At 42.4% G+C, this 25,191-nt stretch overlaps 1 protein-coding gene across 1 annotated transcript in view; it reads left to right on the plus strand.

Moving 5' to 3' along the window:
- Nucleotides 1-25,191, plus strand: part of akap12b (A kinase (PRKA) anchor protein 12b) — an 88,574-nt gene that overhangs the window by 22,395 nt on the left and 40,988 nt on the right. Inside the window, exon 2 of the mRNA XM_043696856.1 lies at nucleotides 19,231-19,342. Within this exon, the coding sequence (XP_043552791.1) occupies nucleotides 19,231-19,342 (112 nt within the window). The remainder of the gene's footprint in view (nucleotides 1-19,230; nucleotides 19,343-25,191) is intronic.

The raw sequence follows: 25,191 nt of genomic DNA on the forward strand, positions 1-25,191 counted from the left end.
ACCTGACCAGGTAGTCACGGAGGGAACGGTCTTTGCGGAAGGTGGAAAGGGGTGGGGAGGGAAATATATCCCCGGTGGTGGGGTCTTTTTGGAGGTGGCGGAAATGTCGGCGGATGATTTGGTTTATGCAAAGGTTGTTAGAGTGGAAGGTGAGCACCAGGGGCTTGTTATGGTTGGAGAGGTGGGGTCTGAGGGCGGAGGTGCGGGATGTAGATGAGATGCATCTTTAACCACGTGGGAAGGGAAATTGCGGTCTCTAAAGGAGGAGGTCATTTGGCGTGTTCTGTGGTGGAACTGGTCCTCCTGGGAGCAGATATGGCAGAGGCGGAGGAATTGGGAATACGGGATGGCATTTTTGCAAGAGGTAGGGTGGGAAGAGGTGTAATCCAGTAGCTGTGGGAGTCGATGGGTTTGTAAAAAAAGAAAATGTCCGTGTCAAGTCGGTCGTCATTAATGGAGATGGAGAGGTCCAGGAAGGGGAGGGAGGTGTCAGAGATGGTCCAGGTAAATTTAATGTCAGGGTGGAATGTTGCCGGAAACGTTGGATGCTGCCTGAACTGCTGTGCTCTTCCAGCACCACTAATCCAGAATCTGCCATCCAATATGATTGTGTCTGATCATCCCTGTCCTGCATTCTCCTCCTGCCCTTTAACCCCAAAAACTATATCTAACTCCTAGAAAACATTCAATGTTTTGGCCTTTACTGCTATCTGTGACAAAGTTCCAAAGGCTTGCCACACCCTGGGTGAAGTAAATTATCATCTCAGTCTTAAATGACACCAATATCCATAAACTGTGACCCCCTAGGTGTGGAGAAGTTTTGACAGTCAGTACAGGAAACAGAAGAGAGCACTAAGGCAACAGTCAGAGATTCTAGACTGAAATCCTTGGCAAAACAGCTAATGAGAAGGTAAGAAACGTTCTTGCGTTCTCCTGTTAAGATCTGCAATGTTCATAGAATCCTTTGTGTGGAAGCAGGCCATTTTGGCCCATTAAATCCACAGCACATACTACCCTGTAAGTACAATGTTTGAGTTGACATGAGCTGAGCATGCTCAAGTGGTCTCTTGTTGTCATGGAAGTTTTACCAAGTGTCTGGATGGAGGTTTTCTGGATTAAAAACCATTGCACCTCTCTAGACCTCTGCAAAGGCACACTCCTTGAGGAGTTGGCCGATTAGTCTCTTTCCCACCTCAGCGACTTGGAGGGAGCAAGTCCAGAGAAGTGCAGGAAGAGCCTGCTTATTTGAGAGTTCTGCTGACTAGGTATTCTGTCATTTGACTTTAGCAGTCTGTACAATGAGATGTCCCTTTCCTGCAAGGCCTCTTAGGTGCTACACACTGACAGCTGTCTGTTGGAATTTAGCTTTCCAACAGTACCTCTGGGATACACCTAGGGTGTCAGCCTAGATTCCATGAGCGGGGCTTTAACCTGTTGCTGAACTATGACTGATAAATAACTTGAGTTAATTCAGGGTGTTCGCCAATCTTTCCTCTGAATGGTGGCTGCACACACAACCACCTTCTCTAAGGCACTATACGTGCATGGTTGTGGTCTCTGGGGAAGAACCTGAAGGTACAGTGCACTTAGATGAATCCACTGCATACTATAAAACAAAATTGTAGGGAATTTTTATGTTGGCACTATGGGTAGAGGAGAAAGAGCACATGGATGTTGTTGGTCTGTACTTTGTAGTTGTCATACCGCACTGTATTTGTGTGGAGCCTTAACACAGTGAAACATCCCAAGCCACGCTCTGGTTACGAAACAATAAAACTGTAAGAGGTGGGAGTAGAGTAGGCCACTGAGTCTACTCTGCCATTCAATGATCTGGTAATCCTTAACTCCACTTTTGCCCCATAACCTTGATTCCCTTACTGATTTTTAAAAAAACCTGTGCATCTCAGCCTTGAATGTACTTAATGACCCAGTCTCAGCAACTCTCTGTGGTAAAGAATTCCAAAGATACATCCTCTCAGAAGAAATTTCTGGTCCTAGATACTCACGTCATTCCACATCTAATCCCTCATGTCTCCTAAGAGTTTTGTATGTTCCAATAAGGTTGTTTCCCACACTGCTAAATTCCAATGCGTACAGGCTCAAACTCTCCTCATAAAACAGTCTCTCTGTTCCTGGTATCAGCCTTCTCTCTGGACTGTCTCCAAAGCTAGTAGGCCTTTCCTTCGATAAGGGACCCAAAGCTGCTCTCAACATTTCAGCTGTGGTCTAACTAGTCCCTTGGTTTAGCAAAACCTCTCCACTTTTTAAACTCCTTTTCCTTTGAAATAAAGACTAACATTTCCTTTTGCCTTCCTTATTACCTGCTCAACTAGATAGCTTTTTGTGATTCATGGATGAGGACGTTCCGAATTTCTCTGTTCTGTGGCTTTCTGCAGTCTTTCCCCATTTTAAATAACCTTTAGCTCCTCTATTCTTCCTGCCAAAGTGCATAATTTTACATTTTCCCCATTACTGGCGAGGTGATGGCCTAGTGGTATTATCACTGGGCTATTGAACCAGGCTCAAATCCTGCCACGGCAGATGGTAGAATTTGAAATTAATTTTTAAAAATCTGGAGGTAAGAGTTTAATGATAACCATGGATCTGTTGTCGATTGTTGGGTGAAAAGCCTATCTGGTTCACTAATGTTCTTTGGGGAGGAAACTGCCATCCTTATGTGGTCTGGCCTACATGTGACTCCAGACCCTCTGGGCAATTAGGAATGGGTAATAAATGCAGCTTTGCCAGTGATTCCCTCATGCCATGAATGATTAAAGAAAAAATTATTGTATCTACTGAGTCTTTGCCCACTCATTTAACCTGTCTATAGCTATAGCCCTTTGCAGACTGTCCATCCTAATCAACAGTGCATTCACTTTCCTCATCTGAATTATTAATATGTATGGTCAATATCCAAAACAGTGTGTGACACTGAGCCATGTAAGGAGATATTAGGCCCGGTGACCATAGATTTGGTCCAAGCCATTGGTTTTAAAAAGCATCAGAAAGAAAGCAAGTGGAGGGATGGGAAAGGGAGGGTAATTACAGATCTTGATCCTAGGCAGTTGAAGGCACATGCATCAATAATGGAGTGATTCAAAGTTAGAGACGCAATAGAGGCCAGTAGTATTGCATATGAGGAGCTTGTGGGGCTGAAGATGTTTTGATGGAGGTGTGAGGTCACGTTGGATTTGGTAACAAGATGGAGCATGCTAAAATTGAGGCATTATTGTCTGACTGGGGATAAATACAGGGGTGTTTGGAGACCAGGACTTCGCAACTTTAAGACATCCTGAGATTATTTGCAATGAATACGACATCTAAACAAACAATCTATTTGGAACTATCTATGAGCAGTGGTGTTCCAGTAATGCCTGGAGTCACTGGACAAAGCAAATCTCTACTCTAGGATTGAGTGCAGTCTTATCTCTCTCTTGCGCAACATTGCAAAAGCTTTACTGGGATGACCTGTATCCATGTCCCCAGGCCTCTCCTTGACTGAGTCACTTGCGTACCCTCTGCTGATTACAATACAATATTAAGTGAAGTGCTGTACATACAGGCTGAGGAACTGTGTGGAGCTTATTTTGAAGGGTGTTTGTGAACTGTGCTCTTAAAAGTATTCTGGCAGGAAATGTTCATTCTGCACAGGGCTGTGTGCATTTGTGGATTGTTTACAAGAAATATCGAAGGCTGACAGTGCTGTGAGGAATGTGTGGGTCATCTCATTATCAGCAATCTGCAAAATGTCTGTAAAATAGTTCTGTAATTAGAATGGCTCTCAGTCAATGTTTGCTGTTGTCCTTGCAGATCTTGCTGCATAAACAGAACATAGCAATTGAGTGTGGAATTCTCATTCTCTTGTTTAAATCCTTTCATAGTCTGAGCCCTCCCTATCCCTGAGCACTACAACTCTCTGATCTCTACTCCGGTTCTGGTCTCTCTCCCATCCAATATCTGATTAAAATTATCTCCAGTGTCATTCACAGGGATATATTGTGTTAAAGGCACTATATAAATGCACATGGCTGTTGAAGAAGGTGCATATTGCTACATATCTTGTGTTGCTTCTTAATCCAGACCTATCAATGTCTCTATATGATACTCGGCCTTCAGATTGAACTTCTTTTTCCACGTCCTTGTTCTGCCTAATGTTGTGATTCCCTCCAGGATTCGCCTGAAACATGTCGTGGTATTGGGCACACCATTCACCCCCACCAATGGGCACATGTCTTGGCCTATGTGAGCCTCATACTTGGGGAATTCCCTTTCTCTATCTCCGCCTAAAACTTTGAAGCTTTTGGTGACTTACCCCAGGAACCCCTTCAGTTTGGTGTCCGTGTTTTTTTTCCCTCTGCCTCTGTTCTTGCAGATATGACTAAATCAAAATGTTCAATTCGTCTATGCTGAGCAGATATCCTAAATTAATCTAGTCCCATTTGCCAGCATTTGGCCCATATCCCTCTTAAACTCTTCTTATTTATATTCCCATCCAGATGCCTTTTAAATGCTGTAATTGTACCAGCCTCCACCATCTCCTCTGGCAGCTCATTCCATACACACAACCCTCTGCGTGAAAACGTTGCCCGTTAGGTCCCTTTTTAAATCCTTCCCCTGTCACTGTAAACTTATGCCCTCCAGTTTTGGACTCCCCACTCCCAGGGAAAAGACCTTGGCTTTTTACCTTATCCATGCCCCTCATGATTTTATAAACCTCTATAGAGTCACCCGTAATTAGAATGGAAATAATTAGGGTTAGGGTTAGACAGGTTAAATGAGTGGGCAAAGACTCAGTAGATACAATAATTTTTTCTTTAATCATTCATGGCATGAGGGAATCACTGCTTGAGGAAGAACAGCCTCAGCCTCTCCCTATAACTCAAATCCGCCAACCTTGGCAACATCCTTGTCAATATTTTCTGCACCTTTTCAAGTTTAACAATATCCTTCCTATAGCAGAAACCAGAATTGAATGCAGTTTTTCCAAAATGGCTGAACCAATGTCCTTGTGGAAAGCGCTTTTTTTTATGGTGCGGTGGTTTGGATGAGATGCCAGGTGAAAACAGTGAATAGGAGAAAGTGAGGTCTGCAGATGCTGGAGATCAGAGTTGAAAATGTGTTGCTGGAAAAGCGCAGCAGGTCAGGCAGCATCCAAGGAGCAGGAGAATCGACGTTTCGGGCATGAGCCCTTCTTCAAGAATGAGGAGAGTGTGTACACTCTCCTCATTCCTGAAGAAGGGCTCATGCCCGAAACATCGATTCTCCTGCTCCTTGGATGCTGCCTGACCTGCGCTTTTCCAGCAACACATTTTCAGCAGAAAACAGTGAATAACCTATTTCGAGCAAACGCTGGCCTCTACTTCAAGTATTTCTTAAGGTGATGGGAGAAGGAAGTGGGTTTCTAAGAATGTCCATCAACCTGTTTGTTGCTTTTAATTAAAAGTACCACAAGTCATTGCCTCCAAGTCAACATGAGGACAAACATATAGGCTCTTGGTTCAGTGGGAACAGTTGTTCAGATCAGCGTTCTGGAATGCACAAAGGCTAATAGATAACAAGTGACATTAGTGCAAATTCAGCTCAAAGGGCAAGATAGAGATGGTGACAAGTTGGGTATGATTAGGCTGAAATTTCCATCCTGCAGGGCCTTCAGGAAGGATTAGCAAAGGGTTGTAGCAAAACTTGATCAAAGTCAGTTATAGCAGGAAGTGGGGCTCGAGGGAATCGGATGACTATTTAGGAGAAGAAAATCAGTTATGGGGAAACGATAGGAGATTGGTGCTAGGTAATAGAACCACTGAAGGTGTGATGCTGAATGGCCTATTTCTGTGCTGTAACAATTCTTGGATTGCATATCCTGAGGTATGATACCCAAATGATTTGTTTCCATGATAAATTAACTAACCAAAGTGGGATTTTGTGACAGTGAGCCCAACATAATAATTTGGTCATCTTTTAACTGCATTGTTTCTGCCACTGAAGATGTGTGGACGTGATTTTATTTTTGGGCCCATCTGTTCCTTTTGTGTTTTGAGAGAGATTTATAAACAAATGGATAGAATTCAACAAACCTGGTTCATGTGTGTGACCCAAGAAATTAGTTTCTGTTGAAGGTGTGAATCTAAATCCAGGCATTTATTTTCAAAGGGCACATTTAGATTAGAAGATGGGTGAATTGACTTCTGTTTTTCAGAATGTTGAGCTTCATTCGGAATTGTATGAATTGTCTCAGCTACTGTGGTGGAACTTGTCATAGCTGTCAAAATGTGAGCAGTGTTTTCAGAGCAGGTTGTTCGATGTAGATTGGCTTTTAGACCCTCACTGAGAAGAAAGGTCTTTAGAGAATTGTTTCCAGTAGTTATAGCATCAACCAGATCTTGGAAGAGCTACCTAATGAATGTAAGGTAGAAAAGGTATACACTGACTGCCTTGTCCGCCTGTTTGCTGTAGGTTTGTTCAGAGTCGGGAATGAAGAATGTATATAGTCATAGATGTACAGCACGGAAACAGACCCTTTAGTCCAACTCGCCCATGCCAACTATGAGGACCTGTTTCAGCAAGACTCCATAACCAGAAGGGACATGTTTTAAAGTGATTGGCAAAACAACATGGTGAGCCACTATAATGTGAAAAACATCTGAACAAATAGTGGAAGATTAAATAAAAGCTTTTAAAATGAAATTAGATAATATGGAACGAGCTGCTGAAGGAAGTGTGGAGGCTGGTACAATTACAACATTTAAAAGGCATCTGGATGGGTACTTGAATAGGAAGGGTTTATAGGATATGGGCCAAATGGTGGCAAATAGGACTAGGTTAATTTAGGATATCTGGTCGGCCATGGACAAGTTGGACTGAAGAGTCTTTTTCCAAGCTATACATGTCTGTGACTTCGTCATAGAGTTATACAGCACAAATTTGAAAAGGAAAATTTTGCAAGGATAAGATTAATTGAATACTTTTATCTAAGGATCAACACTAACATGCTGGGCTGATTAGCCTTTCTACTGTATTGTTTTGGATTTACTGAGCTTCAGGAGCAGATTTGCCAGTATTGTGGCAGATAGGTTGTTTAGTGGGTCCCTAGATTATGATACTTTATACTACTTCTGATATTGGCTTGAAACCAGCCTAAGTGGATGAAGTGAATGTTTTATGCGGCTGCATTCATCAGCATGGTAAAAGGTTGAAATGTGCTCTGAGTAGGCACTGAGAAAAATAAATTTCCCTCCAGTGAGTAAATGACTCCTGGTAAAAGCTGCTCTGAGCACTGCCAGCTCTGAACTCTGCCAAGTCTTCAGTTAGCATTGGGTACTGTAATCTCATTACCCCATACTTTTGTATTCATCATTTCCAATTGTTGTCCAGGGCTTAGTGCTAGCTTTATCTGAGGCAAATGGTCAAGGTTGAACTGCTGACAGTGCAGTACTCCCCAGTACAGTCAGGGGGATCCTTTTCTTTGAATAGAAGGGGACTTTGCCTTCCTCCTTGGATGGAAATGAAAACCCTCATTGCACTATTTTGATAGGCAACAACATCGTACCTAATGTCTTGGCCAATATTTATCTCTCGACCAGCAACACTGATGTAGTAATTACCATTACTTGCGCACACGTCAGAAAGAATTCCCCACAAAGCAGGGGATGTGATGGTCTAGTGCTATTATTACTGAACCAGAGACTCTGGTAATGTTTTGGGGTCCTGGGTTTGAATCCTGCCATGGCAGATGGTGAAATTTGAATTCAATAAATTCAATAAATAGTGGGCGGCATGGTGGCACAGTGGTTAGCACTGCTGCCTCACAGCGCCAGAGACCCGGGTTCAATTCCCGCCTCAGGTGACTGTGTGGAGTTTGCACGTTCCTCCGTGTCTGCGTGGGTTTCCTCCGGGTTCTCAGGTTTCCTCCCACAGTCCAAAGATGTGCAGGTCAGGTGAATTGGCCATGCTAAATTGCCCGTAGTGTTAGGTAAAGGGTAAATGTAGGGGTATGGGTGGGTTACGCTTCGGCGGGTCGGTGTGGACTTGTTGGGCCGAAGGGCCTGTTTCCACACTGTAATGTAATGTAAATGTCTGGAATTAAGAGTCTAATGATGACCATGAATCCTTTGTCAGAAAAGTTCATCTGGTTCACTAATGTCATTTAGGGAAGGAAACTGCCATCCTTCTCTCGTCAAATCTTCTCAAAACTTGCTAACTGCCATCCTTATCTTGTCTGAACTACATGTGACTCCAGACCCACAGCAATGTGGTTGACTCTTAACTGTGTTCTGGGATTGGCAATTAATGCTGACCATTATCGCCCGTGAATGAATAAGCTTCACTTACCATGCCTTGGCCACTAAGCACTCCAATGTCCAGCAGTTGTGAAAGGTACTACATAAATGCAAGTCTGTGTCTTTCTTAGCCATTTTTTTTCATTGTTGCATTGTGTTTTCTCATTAGCCACTTGTGGAACGGCATCCCCTGTTCTTTCAATAGCTTTTTTAGAAATAGCTTCCAATTTCGCTATTTAATTTTTGCAGTGAACCCAGAGTTTTGTAATTTCCTTGTTCCTCCTAGTTGGCAAAAGTTGCAAAATCATTCCCTAAACTTCTGAAAACCTTTTGTAATCTGGAACACCATTATTAAATAAACCTTTTTTTTAATTCTGAATTCCACATTACTTCCTGACATCCTCTTATTCACTACATCTTTGCTACCATTAACAGCCCCACTTAATACCAGTATCCATTTTCAATCCTGTGAAGTATCTTGCAACTTCATTCCCTAGAGACTGTGACTACTGAAGTAACTATCCATTTCATGTTAGAACCTCTCTGCCAGCAGATAAAGAAAACTTTCAACCCTTTGGTCTTGGCTGAGTTTGAAACCATGTTCCATAAATGGCAAGCAAGTGGGTAACTCGCTGCAAAACCACCCCGACCCCAAAACCAGGCAAGATCATAGGAGTTCCCTCCTACATGGTAGACAATTTTGTTAAATCTGTATTATTAGGGATGCGACAAGGAACACGATCGTGTTTATCTGGAAGCTGTTAACATAAAACAAGATTTGTTTGGTTTGACATGCACAGTGAGAAACAGGCTTATGAAGCCAATCTTTAGATTAGATTCCCTAGAGTGTGGAAACAGGTAATTTGGCCCAACAAGTCCACACCGACCCTCAGAGTAACCCACCCAGGCTCGTTCCCCTACCCCTATATTTACCCATGACCCATTCCTGATGAAGGGTTTTTGCCTGAAATGTCAATTTTACTGCTCCTTGGATTCTGCCTGAACTGCTGTGCTTTTCCAGCACCTCTAATCCAGAATCTGGTTTCCAGCATCTGCAGTCATTGCTTTTACCTAATGCACCTAACAACACTATGAGCAATTTAGCATGGCCAATCCACCTGTACCTGCACATCTTTGTGACTGTGGAGGAAACCAGAGCATCCGGAAGAAACCTATGCAGACGGGGAGAATTTACAAACTCCACACAGGCAGTCGCCCGAGGCTGGAATCTGGTTCCTGGTGCTGTGAGGCAGCAGCGCTAACCACTGAGCCACCGTGCTGCACATCTTTGTGTCTAGACAGACTTGATATTCTTACACTCAAAACCTCTGAAGAGTACCATTAGCTATAAATGGTTTTAAAACTTGGGTTTATGTTAAACGTTACACTGAAACATTATAATACTGCAATTTTTGTTCTGCAATCTGACTGCTCAATAGATTATATTTATGTGGTGTCTTTAATATAAAAGTGTCTCCAATGGCACTTCGCAAGAGTGTTATAAAGGAAATTTGACACTCCAGTCACAGTGATGTTGGGAAGATGGCCAAGCATTTGTGGTTAAAGGTTTTCAAGAACATTTCTTCTGCCACTCATTCTTCCTTTTTTTTAATGTTTCGGGATTGACTTCCCAGGCCTTGCATTTCAAAGCAGCGGAAGTGTCCAGTCCCTGATGGTGCAGAGATTTAAAGTTGGGGATTCATGAGGGGCTGTAATTTCAGGAGTGTAGATATCGTGAGTGTTTTTTTGTTTGCTTCTGATAGCTTTTTAACAGTTTATTTTTTACAAAGAAATTGTACTCTCTATTTCAATATAGCCATTTTAAAACCGCAACAGAATGCAAATTGCAAAAAATGAGTAAGAAATGGCAGAATTTGGTATTCATTAGATCTGTTGATTTTAGAGAATTAAAAAAATAAATTTTGCCAATATTTGAAAAGCAACAATAAAGATTTCCAGTCTTGGATCAAGACTGAAAATTTACATTTTATTTTTCTTTTGATTTTTAGTGCAGAGCTAGATAGCAGAATCCTAGAATCCCTACAATATGGAAGCAGGTCATTCGGCCCATTGAGAGTCCTCCAAAGAGCGTCCCACCTGTCCCACCCCATCCCTGTGATCCCACGTTTCTCATGGCCAATCCACCTAATCTGCACATCGTTGAACTGTGGGAGAAAACCAGAGCACCCACGGGAAACCCTCGCAGAGACAGGGAGAACATGCAGACTCCACATAGTCACCTGAGGGTGGGACCCTTGCACTGTGTGGCAGCAGTGCTAACCACTCAGCCACTGTACCATCTGGGTGTCAGGTTACATACAAACAGATGAAATAAGAACAGGAATAGACCATTCAGCCCCTCGAGCCTGCTTTCTGATCAATAAGGGCGTGGTTGATCTGATTGTGGCCTTAAATCCACCGACCTACAATAACCTTTCACTCTCTCTTGATGAGAATATACCACTGCCTTATAAATATTCGAGTACTCTGCTGCCTCCACCATTTTTCTGGATGGAAGATTCCAAAGTCTCATGACCATCAAAGAAAAATTTGCTGCCTCCACTGTTTTAAATAGCTGATCCCTGAATTTTAAACATTGCCCCTCATTCTCAATTCTACCTTTTAAGAGGGTTCAGCTCTCACCTCCACCCTATCAAGACCAATCGGGATCTTTACATGTTTCAGTCAAATCACTTCTTGCTCTTAAGCTCCAGCAGTTATAATGGTAGCCTGTCCAATTCTTCCATGTAAGATAACGCATGCTTCCCCCTCCGGTAAACCTTCTCTGAACTACTTCCAGTGCCTTTACCTGTTCCCTTGTGTGACCAATATAGTATTCCAGAGTTGGTTTCATCAATGCCCTGTGCAAAATATGCATAAACTCCTGTTTTTGTATTCAGTTCCTCTTGTGCTAAATGATGTTGTTTTTCATTCCCTAATTACTTGCTATACATACACACTAACCTTCTGTTAATCATGCACAGATCCCTCTGCATCGAGCTCTAAAATTTCACTATTTAAATAATACTGTCTGCCAAAATTAGTGGGTGGCACAGTGGTTAGCACTGCTGTCTCACTGCGCCAGAGACCCGGGTTCAATTCCTGCCTCAGGCGACTGTGTGGAATTTGCACATTGTCTGTGTGGGTTTCCTCCGGGTGCTCCGGTTTCCTCCCATAGTCCAAAAATGTGCAGGTTAGGTGAATTGACCATGCTGAATTGCCCGTAGTGTTAGGTGAAGGGATAAACATAGGGGAATGGGTCTGGGTGAGTTGCGCTTCGGCAGGTCGGTGTGGACTTGTTGGGCCGAAGGGCCTGTTTCCACACTGTAAGTAATCTAATCTTAAAAAAAATTAAGCAATTTCACATTTTTCCAAATACTACGTTGGCAGATCTTTGCTCATTCACTTCACCTATCTACTTAATTTTGTGGCCTCCATCACAACATCTCTGCATTGTCAGTAAATGTACTTAGCATACCTTCAGGTCCCTTCGTCCAAGTCATTGAGATAAATTGTGAACAGTTGAGGACCCAGCTCTGATTCCTGTGAAACACCACGTGTAACATTTGACTAACCTAAAGAAGACCCACTTATGCATGCTGTTGGCTGACTAGCAGGAAGACTTTTCTTCCATCCAGGCCAACATGCTGTCCCTTGGAACTCCATTATATGAAATCTAAATACAGTATATCCACTGGGTCTCCCTATTCACAACACATGTTACCTTAAAGAACTCCAATCATGTTTAGTCAATCTATTTCTCTTTCACAAAGCTAGGTTGACTTGGGCTGATTGTCTTGACCTTATCGAAGTGTCCTGCTATAATTTTAATCACTGCTTCTAACATTTCCCTATGACACATGCTAACCTAACTGTGCATTTTGAAAAAGCAAAACAGAGCAGGACTTTAATGGTAAAGACCTGGGGACTGTTGCTAAACAGAGAGACCTTGGAGTGCAGGTTCATAGCTCCTTGAAAGAGTAGGGCTACATGGTAGATAGGATAGTGAAGAAGGCGTTTGATATGCTTTCCTTTATTGGTCAGAGTATTGAGTACAGGAGTTGGGAGGTCATTGGTTAGGCCACTTTTGGAATGTTGTGTACAATTCTGGCCTCCTTACCGGAAGGATGTTGTGAAACTTGAAAGAGTTCAGAAAAGACTTGCAAGGAGGTTGCCAGGGTTGGAGGGTTTGAGCTGTAGGGAGAGGCTGAATAGGCTGGGGTTGTTGTCCCTAGTGCATTAGAGGCTGAGGGGTGACCTTTTATAGAGGTTTATAAAGTCATGAGGATACAATAAATAGGTCTTTTCCCTGGGCTGGGTTAGTCCAGAACTAGAGGATGAGAGGGGAAAGATATAAAAGTGATCCAAGGGGCAATGTTTTGACACGGTGGTGCGTGTATGGAATAAGCTGCCAGAGGAAGTGTTGGAGACTGGTACAATTAGAGCATTTAAGAGGCATCTAGATGGGTCTATGAATAGGAAGGGTTTAGAGGGATAAGAGCCAAATGCTGACAAATGGAACTAGATTATCTGGTTAACACAGATGAGTTGCACTGAAGGATCTGGTTCCATGCTGTGTACATCTATGACTTTGTTTCTGGTCTCCCTATTGAATAAAGGAGTTGCATTTGCTATTTTCCAATCTAATGGGATTGTCCCACATGCAAGGGCATCTTGCAAAGTCAAAACCGACCTATCAACTATCCCACTAGCCACTTCTTTTAAGAGCTAAATATGAAGTTCATTAAGACTTGGGCACTTGCCAGCCCTCCGCTGGCGTAATTTATTCAGTACTACTTCTCTGGGGGCTGAATGTTCAGACTCCCCCCACCTCTTGTCTCCTAATTTATCCCTGGTTCTGGGATGTTACTTGTATCTTCAAGAGCAACGACTGCTGCTAACCCCGCCCAACTATTACGTCAATGTTATTAACTAACAGAGCCACTTTCCACCTTTTGTTTTCTAGTTTCGTGTAGGATTCCTGTAATCCCTTCAGCATTACTGTCCCAATTCAGTCATTCAGCAGTTATGCCTTTGTAAAAGATGCTACCAGATCATATATATTTACTTCTGTTTGTAGTCTGTTCATCTCTTGTTTCAAATTCCACGAGCACTTCAATACAGAACCACCTTTGAGTTTGATCCTTTAGTTCATGTACGGTTAAAAGATCTATGGAGAACAGAAGGTTTGCATTCACACAGTGCCTTTCATCATCTCCAGGTTATGCTAAAGCGCTAACAGAGCCCTGATGAAATTCCACCAATAGTGGAGTTCCTCCTTTAAACATTTCATCACCCTGCTCCTTTTTAAAGCACTGTATTTTTAAAAAAATCCTACACGTTCTGTCTTGACATCTTTCCCTTTGACCCATGTCTGATTTCGGCTGATGCGTCCCTGTAAAGTGCCTGGATTTGTTTTGCAGTCTTAAAACAGCTATGAGTTCAAATTGTGGTGGTGGTGAAGAGAGCTGGTTGATCTGAGGTCATTTTCCAGTGTAGTGCCATCGCGTCTAGTTTGACCACTGGACCCTCTTCCTCCCTCCCCCACCCCACCAAAGTTCTATGTAACCCTTGCAAGGGCAAATCTGGTAAGTGATGTGAATCTTGCCCACTGGAGCTGTCGAAGATAGATAGACTGGTTTGTGCCTTTTATTTAGGCTTAATATCCTGTCACCTCCAGCTGTACTTGGTCTGAATTGGGTAGTGTGCAGTTGGGAGAAAGAGTTGCCTTGCTAACTGGGGGTGAGTGTACAATGGATGTCACAAGGGTCATGATGTGATCGTGTTTGCAGTGTGAGTACAAACTAATCTAAACATTTGGAAGAGAAAGGAGTGTTGAAAGAGAATGTCTTGAACCTTTTTAAGGGTGTAATGATCAAACATAAGTTAGTGACATTTTTAAAAAAAAATGTTAAATCTGGCACCAAGACATCAGTATGATTTCAGGGTAAACATACTCTGATTTATTTTTGAGTTCACTGGTAAGTGAGTGTTAACACTCTGCAGTGATTAGATTTGTTATCTTGTGCTTTTGAGTTTTCCTGTGAACCACAGGCGAAGGATCGAGACTTATGATCAGTACTGGTACATTCAAATTGAAACTGAGATTGTGTGCTTCACAATTCCAAAAAAAACTGCATCACTTTGAGTCTGGAGACAATACTAAGGAAAAGGAAGGTGGTTTCACCCAGGAAATTTAGCAGAGGAATTTGAGGGACATTCAAGAATAAAATTTGATGGAGCAAATTGTCATGTTTACCTCAAACCTGTTCCATAAGTAAACATTGGGGGGGGTGGGCTGGCTACCAAATTCCATCAAGTGTTTGACTTACAAAGCAGTGGGGTTGATCTGCAGAGAATTGTGCCAAATCATGTCTGGACTTTCAGCTCAACAAGGGACAATGCTTTTCGAGAATGCAAACAGGACAATACCAGCTCCTATCCTCCTATGCTTTTTAAAGTTTATTTTGATTCTACATGTCTCTGTGAGACCATGCTCTCCCTAAATGCGGATAATCAAGTCCTAGTTTCACACCCACTTCACAGATACGCAGGTGATGCATTGTATGCAACTAACATCTCAAACTACAACTTGGACTTCAAGCCTGTGGTAGATAATGTGCAGTCGCATGTATTATATTGAGACTCCATGAGAATAGAGCTTGGATTGCACTTAAGATCACTTCTCCAATTTAAAAAGTTGGAGTCCTTGCTGTAGGAGATTAGAAATGGGGTGAGGCTAGACTCCAAACTAATGAATAGATAACAAACTCGTTATGGAGATCCATTTCATTTTCGTGTAACATCCAGTCACTGCTTGACTTTTGGATCTAGTGGAGCGTTTTTTTTTAAATAGAGACCTGGCAGGTCCATCTGCGGAAACTAAAATGTGTAATGTTTTGGTCCAGTGACCCTCTTTCAGAATGCCCTTCTGGTGAAGGGTCACTGGATCTGAAACGTTAACTCCTGTTTTCTCTCCACCCATGCTACCAGACCTGCTGAGTTTCTCCAGCCATTTGTTGCTTGCTCAGATTTCCACATCTGCAGTTCCCCTCTTTTTTTGTGTGTAGAGAATTTGGTCAGGTCTGTCACCTACAAAATTTTAAACTCTGTCCTCACACAGTTTAAGCCGCAGTTGGAATATTAAGCACACATCGTAGGATGCTGGAACAATGGAAAGTAGGCAGTGAAGATTCTGTAAGGATGCCACCCATGAAGAGGTAGCTAATTATGCTTTGCCTTACATGGGACTGGCGAACTATGGCCAACATAATGTCGCCAATCACTGTCGATTGTCATCCCCTTCACTCCAGCACAGGTTGTCATCTGCGCTAAGTGTAGTTGCCAGGCCGACTCCTAGCCAGCCCATCAGTGTTTTCTGCCTGGTGGTGTCCATTCTATTTCCTCTGGTGGAGGTGGATATCCCAAAAGGTGAAATATATTTGCTGCTAGCCTTCGCTATCTCTATCCATCACAATATCCAGCAAGCACCTCTGATCTGTCTCCAGTGGCGTTTTGGGGGTGATGTTTTAGGATATAGTTAGGAAGAAATGCTGATGTTCAATGACTTTGTGGTGGTGGGGTGGGAGGTGGAGTTAAAAGGAATGAGTTCAGATATTTGGCAGTTTAAGACCGTTTCCATAAAACCAAAGTGGGGTAGTTGACATTTCTGCATTTATCAAAAAAAAGCCTTGGGCTCCTGAGCTGTAAATAGAACCTTCAAATGTTTAAAAAGGTACAGGGGTGTGGGATCCTTAAGTAGGCCTTTCATTTATGTTCAAAACAAAAGCTCAAATTGCTGGGAAAACTCAGGTCTGGCCACATCTGTGGAGAGAAAGCAGAGTTAATATTTTGGGTCCAGTGAACTTCCAACAGAACAGGATTTGCATTTATGTAGCATCATGTGCAGCCTCAACATCCTGAACCTTTAGCCTCCTCCATTATGAACAGGTGAAATGTAACTTGCAACAGCCATTTGGTGCACCACAAGTTGTCACAATCAGTAATTACAGCACCACCGTTACTTGGTAACATTGAATATTAAGTGTTAGCCTGGACCTTAGGGGAGAGATGTGACACCTCTGACAGCGTAGCACTTCCCTGCAGAACTGCACAGAGGTGTCGGCCTGAGTTTGTGCTCAAGTTGAGAGTGAGACTTGAATGTAGCATAGCCTTTGGTTTGGTGAATGGAGGAGAAAGTGAGGTCTGCAGATGCTGGAGATCAAAGTTGAAACTTTATTGCTGGAACAGCACAGCAGGTCAGGCAGCATCCAGGGAACAGGAGATTCGACGTTTCGGGCACAGGCCCTTCTTCAGGAATCAAGAAGGGCCTGTGCCCGAAACGTCGAATCTCCTGTTCCCTGGATGCTGCCTGACCTGCTGTGCTGTTCCAGCAATAAAGTTTCAACTTTGGTGAATGGACCAAAACTGAGGTAGAATTGTTGGACTGGCTGAGTCCTGAACGCCTTATTTGATTTCCAGCTCTGCACATAATTCATGGTTTATGTCTTCATACTCTCTATTTTATACTGGCTTTCAATCTTTTGTACTTTGGCAATTGATGTTGAACTGTAGTTTTTCATCCCTCGTCACCACCCTTCCCAGTGCAGATTTAATGGGCTGAATGGCCTCTTTCTGCACTGTAGCGATTTAGTCATTCTATGTCTGACCCTTATTGATTCCAGACCCACGCATCAGCTCTTCTGAAGTGTCTCAGCAAGCCTTTCTGTATCCTCCGAATGGACAATAAATTCAGACCTTGCCAGCATGTCATCCACATTCCGGGAATCAATAGGAACAAGATAATATACTGCTTCAGCTATTTACCCCATCTTCCCTGCAAATGGTTTCTGCCTTGAGAGATTTGTTGTCTGTCTGTCTTGGTTTTCATCAAATAAAAACTGATATTTAGCAGCTATTTGTCACACACCAGTGGAGGAGATGAGATGCGCTGGGTGCCTTTGAGGCACATTGCAATATGCAAATCTTATCAATAATCAGGAGTCTGAATGTCTGTGGATCCTTGCATTTAAAAGGGAATTTTTTTTCGCTTGTTGAATCAGGCTCAAAGGTCCTGTGGCCCCTAAGGGATTTACCAGCTCCCTATCTTAAACCCACCTAAACAATGGGTGTTGCTACACTCTGCTGATTATATGTCCTTATGCTCAGACTGGCTGGAAGGTCTAGCCTCCATCTTCCAGTAGTTACTTGTAAGTCTTTGGTGTTCTCCCTACAAAGAGGTTTCTGTTAATGGTAACACAGAATATCTCACCCCCTTCTGCAAAGAACGATGTGGTTGCAAGAATTAAAGCAGCAGGCTGAATAAAAACCAAAATGAATGAGAGAAGTACAAGGTTACTGAAGTAAACATGAGATTTTCTGCTTGGAGAGAAAAATATGGGCCATGTTAGAATCCATCTTGTGCCTGTGGTTAAATAAAACTCCACCTGAATCTGGTTGAGATGTTTGTATCTAGTGGCAGTCAGTTGAAGATGTAAATTTAGCAGGAGCACATTAATCAGGGATAGTTTGTGTAGTCCCAGCTATGTTAGTTTGATTGTTTAATGGTGTATGTACTGGTCGTTGTTCCAGTTTGCTTTCTGAAATTTTGCTCATACAGAGTGTAAAATCCTAAGTGTGGAAGGATGTGTGTGTGTGCGCTGAAAGAGCTACCCAACGAATTGCAGTCCCTGGAAGGACAACAGGAACATGGGCCATTCAGCCCATCAAACCTGCTCGACCATTGCTTAGGATCATGGTCAATCTATGTCAATTCCATTTGCTCACCGTGATTTGATTTACTATTGTCACATGTACCTAAGTATAGCTCCACTGCTGTTCATGTGGAAAATGCCTTTCCCAATTCCATTCTTTAGTCTAATGTTAAGATCTGATTTGCTCACATATTTAAAAATAACAAATTTAAAATGCTTTATTCACATCAACCCACTGTAAATTTCTATACTTCAGGCAATGGAAGCCAAGGTTATTCGGTTTTTTAACTCTTCAACTCCAATAGCATTTTCATCCCTATACCTTTAATTCCAAATCAATCTCATTTCCCTTTTGGTATTTGAATTTGCTTCTGACACTTTTTTTTGAGGCAGCAATCCAAATTCTCAGTAGCTGTTACAATCTTTTTATTATTCTTCTCTTTTTTTGCTAATTATCTTGAATCTGTGTCCTCTAGTTTTCAGTCTCCTGACTGAAAACTATTTCTCATTTTATTTCATTGAAAGCTCTCATTGGAATATCACATTCCCTGCATTCAGACTTGAGCAGAGATGGGTGTGACAGAACCAGAGCATCTTGGAATGTAGAATGTGTCACTTGAGTGTGTTTCTGTCCTTCAAAAGATTCACTGTTTCTCTTCAGAAACATGAGCAACATGTCAACAGGAAGAGAATATCTGCTCCCTATAGCCTGTCTCTCTCAGTCCTGATAATCTTGTGCGTAAATAAACTGCTCTCTCTACCCCTGTCTGAAACTGTAGGATCCCTTAGCTGAGAGAGGCAAATTATAAGCCTTGAGGTTTATGTAGAGTCCCTACAATGCAAATAGAGGACATTTGGTCCATTTGAGTCTGCATCAATCCTCTGAAGAGCATCCCATCCCATCCCCCATAACCATGTATTTACCATAGTTACCATATTTACCATAACCATGTAGTCTGCACGTCCCTGAATGCTCTGGGTCAATTTAGAATGGCCAGTCCACTTCAGGTGAGGGCCTAGTCTTGGATATTATTCTGACCTGCTTTAGGTGACAGAGTAACCTGAGTGAGCACTCTTTTCCTGATGATTCTATTGTTTGCTGTTTTGTATAAGGTCATCCCTACCCTTTCCAGTAACCGGCCCAGCTCTGAGAGATGTGAAACTTTGGGTGAATGTAGTGTATGTCATTGTTAAAGTGTAAAACTAAAATGAATCTACCCTCACTCACTTCCCTGTTTCAACAGCCTGCTCAGGAGAATGGCCAGATTTCCGGAATCCATAGTAAATCAGAAGATCAAGAGCCGCTCGATGGAAAAGTGGAGCATCTCAATGTCCAGGAGGAAGCCGTTCGTGAAGGTGAGTGAATGAGACTTTTTTTTGTTTCAAAAGGGGTTGAGGGGAAAGCAACGTCAGAGTCATAGAGCATGGAAATAGACCCTTCAGTCCAATCAGTTCACACCGATCATTTTCCAAACTAAACTTGTCTGACTTGTCTGCATTTGGCCCATATCCCTCCAACCTTTCCTATTCATGTACTTATCCAAATGCTTTTTAATGTTGTTACAGTACCTGCATCTGCCACTTCCTCTGGTGGTTCATTCCACACACGAATCACCCTCTGTGTAAAATTGCCCTTCGTGTCCATTTTTAAACTTACTTCCTCTCACTCGAAAGATATGCCCCCAGGCAATTGGAGGCAGCTCTGCTGTGGTGGGTGTGACCTTTTGCTACTGAGTTTGGAGGTCAAATTGGCCCAGACTGGATGAAGATTGCCTCTTGTTTCACCACTAAGAATTGTATGTATCTTAAAACAAAACTAAAGGGACAGAATCAATTCAGTCCCCACTGAGCACATGCCAACAAAAACACACTGCCAACTTGTTTTAATGACTGGATTACTATTTACTGATGAGTCAGTGTGAAAACGGTGGAGGATGAGATTAGTCTTTTTACTTGGACCAGAGGCGTTTGAAAAGTCGGTGTAAAGTCAGCTTTACTCTGCATCAATTTGCTGGATTTAACCTGGGATTGAGATGCCGGAAATCGATAGATATCATTGGCATAATACTTTCCTTCCTTATGTGCAATTTGAGTAAGAAAATGAGTGTTAAGACTTGGGTGGGGGGAGTGGGGAGAAACCTGTTTCAATGGTGATTTGAAAGCTTTTCAAAATTCCTTGTCTTGACATTTTGGGAAACTGCTTATGTGGGTTATTCTTTTCAGAAGGAATTGAACTGCTCTCTGTACTTGTAAATCCATGCAAGTTGAGACTGCTTTGAAGTTGTTTAGGGTATCATGGAATGCGGCTCTTAGAGTCGTAGATTCATACTGCACAGAAACAGACTCTTTGGTCCATAGACTCACCACCCTCTGCATGAAAAAGTTGCCCCTTGGGTCCCTTTTTAAATCTTTCCTCTCTCACCTTCAACCTATGCATTCCAGAGTCATAGGGATGTACAGCACAGCCACAGGCCCTTCGGTTCAACTCATCCATGCCGACCAGATATTCCAACACAATCTAGTTCCACCTGCCCCATATCCCTCCAAACGCTTCCTGTTCATATACCCATCCAGATGCCTTTTAAATGTTGCAATTGTACTAGCCTCCATCACTTCATCTGGCAGCTCATTCCATACACGTACCACCCTCTGTGTGAAAAAGTTGCCCGATAGGTCTCTTTCATATCTTTCCTCTCTCACCCTAAACCTATGCCCTCTAGTTCTGGACTCCCCCCACCCCAGGGAAAAGACTTTGTCTATTTATCCTATCCTTGGCCCTCCTGATTTTATAAATGTCTATTAAGGTCACCCCGCAGCCTCCGATGCTCCAGGTAAAACAGCCCTAGCCTATTCAACCTCCTTTCTATAGCTCAACTACTCCAACCCTGACAGCACCTTTTGTAAATCTTCTTTTTTTTTTGAATCCTTTCAGGTTTCACAACATCTTTTTGAAAGGAAGGAGATCAGAATTGCACGCAATATTCCAAATGTGGCCTAACCAATGTCCTGTACAGCCGCAACGTGACCTCCCCAAACCCTGTATTCAATACTCTGACCAATAAAGGAAAGCATACCAAACGCAGTCTTCACTATCCTATCTACCTGCGGCTCCACTCAAGGAGCTATGAACCTGCACTCCAAGGTCTCTTTATTCAGCAACACTCCCCAGGACCTTACCATTAAGTGTAGAAGTCTAGCTAAGATTTGCTTTCCCAAAATGCAGCATCTTGCATTTATCTAAATTAAACTCCACCTGCCACTTCTCAGCCTATTGTCCCACCTGATCAAGATCCCATTGTAATCAGAGGTAACCTTCGTTGTCCACTACACCTCCAATTTTAGTGTTATCTGCAAACTTACTAACTATACCTCTTATGCTCACATCCAAATCATTTACAGGGGAACCTCGAATATCCAAATGAGATGGGCAGCCACACATTCATCTTCTCTATCCTCCTATTCCTGCCCTCACTAGCTTGTAGCACCGGGAGTAATCCAGATATTACTACTCTCGAGGACCTCCTTTTTTTAAATTCCTGCCTAACTCTTTGTAATCTCCCTTCAGTATCTCAACCTTTTCCCTTCCTATGTTGTTGGTTCCAATGTGTACAATGACCACATGCTGGTCCCCCTCCCCCTTGAGAACATACTGCACCTTCTGAGACATCCTTGATCCTGGCACCAGGGAAGCAACACCCCATTGAGTTTTCACTGCTGGCCACAGAAACATCTGTCTGTACCTCGGACTAGAGAGTTCCCCAACACAATCGATCGCTTGAAACCCGATGTACCCCTCATTACATTAGAGCCAGTCTCCATACCAGAAACTTGGCTGTTCATGCTACATTCCTGTGAGAATCCATCACCCCCTACATTTTCCAAAACAGCATACCTGTTTGAAATGGGGATAGCCACAGAAGACTCCTGTACTACCTGCCTACCTCTCTTACCTTTCCTGGAGTTACACTCACATAGAGGAGTTATCTGTGACTCCCCCCGCCCCCCCCATCACCACCACCCCTTCCTATGACTGCCATCCATCATATCCCCATGATCTTGTAAATTCCTCATTGCCTCTAACTGTGTCTCCATCCAATCCGTTTGATCTGATAGGATTCACAACCAACAGCATTTATTGCAGATATAATCCTAAGTAACCCGTAAACTCTCCTCAAACTCCCACATCTGACAAGAAGAGCATATCACTCTACGAAGGGCCATTTTTGCTTCTTTCAATCTGTGGACCCAGAAAATAGCACTGTCTTACTCCTCTACAAAACACTGCTCCAGGTTAAATTAATACTTATGGCTTATATTTTAAGTTTAATCGAGACCTATCTCAATAAAACAAAAAAAATCAACAAAGAACCCACTTTACTCACTACTGCAGATTTACTGTAAGACTACGCTTAAAATATGCACTTATCTGTTTCTGTGCTGTGACTGCTCCCAGGCAGGTTTGTCAAAGATCCGTTGTGAAGTTCACTGTTTGTTAATTTTCCCAGACACACTCCGACGTCCACTGATAAATGAATTTCAAACAGCAAAGTCAATAACTGCTAACGGTCAGTTAGCAATGTGGGTTTCTTTCTCTGTTCTTCTCCCTTTTAAAAGTGCTGTTGTTTTAACTTTTGTTTTCTCTCCAAAGTTCCAAAACAATGGAACAGCATATAAAGCAGTAATTGCTGCTCCTGGAATTCAAGGGAATCTCCTCCACAGCACCTAAAATACCTCAAAAAAGGAGCAGCTGTTACAGCCAGAAAATTTTCCCGTCCTCCATCTTGGATTACCCAGAATCTAGATCTGTCCACTGAAATCAACTTGCGTGCTTTATTGAAGTTGTTTCCTTTGTTGTACTGAAACCTGTGCTAGTGATAATCTCTAGAGTTATATTTGTTATGGACCAGGCCAGAACCCCACCCCTCCCCAAAAAAAACATTTCAGGAAAGTAGCCCAAACCCTATCTTTGCTAGATGTTTGAAGCAGGTGTAGAGCAGAGATTCCAGGAGGGATACAGCTGGCCCAATCACTTGGTTTCAAACAAAACAATTTATTTACACGATTATTGAATGCAACACCAAGAACAACAGAATACGGAATAACTTAACCTGTCTGAAAACCCAACACACAATCCCAACTTAATGATGCTGTTCCAAATTCCTGCAACAATTTCCATAAACACCCCTTGGCAAAAAAGATCAAATCAAACACTGGGCCTTTTAGGAGACAGATGGCAGAGGGTCTCAGCATGGAACATCTTCTTCCATGTAGCTGTTTCTTGGACCAGCGGCCTCACTGCCTGCTTTCAGGGAACAGCCAGACTGCTAAAACCAAACCAAATTAGAAAAACTGAGCTGGGGGAACTGGCCACTCCTCTTTCATTGAACAAATGTATTTTTCTAAAAGCTTGTAAGCCTTTTACCTGAGGGGAGTATCTGTTAGCTATAATCAAACTGATCCCAGAACCCTTCAAACCTAGACTTTTCGGAATTGCTGCTTTTATGACCTCTGGGGAGGAAAAATGCCAAGGATAGTATAAAGTTGTTAAAGGAGCACTGTTGTCACATCTCCACTCTTGTTTTTAAAAAAAAATGAACCATCAATATCCAAAGATGGCTTCATTTTAAAACCCCTTAATTTTAAATTGTTAGTACACTACAACACACATGCGTTAGGTTGAAATAATCATGCAAACATGAACTATCACATTGTTGTCTATTTTAATCCCAACACCAAATGCCTCTGTTTCTCATTCACGTCTCGGCAATGCGTCGGCAATCACAATTTCTCGTCCTGCCACATGCACAATTGCCAAATTGAATGGCTGTAACAACAAGCTCCATCTAAACAGTCTGGCATTTTTGTCCTTCGATTTCTCAACAAACTTCAATGGGTTACAATCAGTGTATATGATTGTCTCCAATACATCACTGGTAACATAACTGAAATGTTGTAACACCAGCACCAAGCTCAGTCTCCTCCTCAACTATCAAATATTTCTGATGAATGTTCAAATTCCTGGAGAAATATCCAATAGGTCTTTCTGTGGTTCTCGTCTTCCTGTCAGAGCTCAGTACTGACACCCATATCACTAACTTCAATAGCCCCTTGAATGGCTTTGTGTAATTAAGTATGGTTAATACTGGGGCAGTGGTTAACACAGCTTTCAGGCTGTCAAATGCCTTCAGGCAGTCCGCTGTCCCACTGAAACTACTTGCCATTCTTTAGCAATTCAGTGAGGGGAGCAGCCACACTGCTAAAATTTGGTATGAATTTTTCAATAAAATCCACTCAATCCCAGGAATTGTGGTACTGTTCTTTTTGTCAGTTGGTATGGGAAAATCCCCAGTTACCTCTTTTTTTTGTTTTTGTATCCTGTGGGTCCATTTGTCCATGTGCAATAACACAGCCCAGGAAGATGACTTGGGCTTTAGCAAGTTCACTCACTTTTAGCCAGGTTTATCACCAAGCCTGCCTTCCGAAGTTGATAGAACAAGTCTGATAAATGTTGCAAATGTTCTTTCCATGTGTGACGAAAAATCACCAGGTCATCAATATATATGACACAATAGGATAATCTAGCAGTGACTTTATTGGTTAGTCTCTGAAATGTGGCTGGCATGTTTTTCATACCAAATGGCATGACTTTAAACTGATACAGTCCATTTGGCGTGATGAAAACAAATTGTCTTTGCTCCTTCGGACAAAGGCATCTGCCAGTATCCTTTGGGCAAGTTCAACTTAGAAATAAGTTGCGTGTCCCACTTTTTTTCAACAGTCTTCCAAACGTGGAATCAGATTTGCATCAGCCTTTGTACCTGCATTGACTTTGCAACAGTCCAAACAACCGTTGGGTACCATCTGGTTTTGGCAGCATTACATTGGGTGAGCTCCAGTCACTGTAACTCACTTCAATTATATCGTCCTGGAGCATGCGTTCAATCTCCTTTTGAGCCTGTACCAACTTTAGAGCTTTATGTCTATAAGGATGTTGCTTAATTGGAACAGCATCTCCTGTATCTACATCATGCATAACTAGGGTAGTACTTCCCAGCCTATTTCTACATATCTCTCCATGTGACAGTAATAACTCTTTCAGGTCATTTCAATTTTCCTTTGGAAGGTAACTCAACAATTTTATCCCAATTTTCGATAACTTCCTCACTGTCTAATTTAATAAGGAATGTCCAATTCCGAATCCTCTG

Source organism: Chiloscyllium plagiosum, chromosome 9, assembly GCF_004010195.1.
Source record: "Chiloscyllium plagiosum isolate BGI_BamShark_2017 chromosome 9, ASM401019v2, whole genome shotgun sequence".
Taxonomy (NCBI): domain Eukaryota; kingdom Metazoa; phylum Chordata; class Chondrichthyes; order Orectolobiformes; family Hemiscylliidae; genus Chiloscyllium; species Chiloscyllium plagiosum.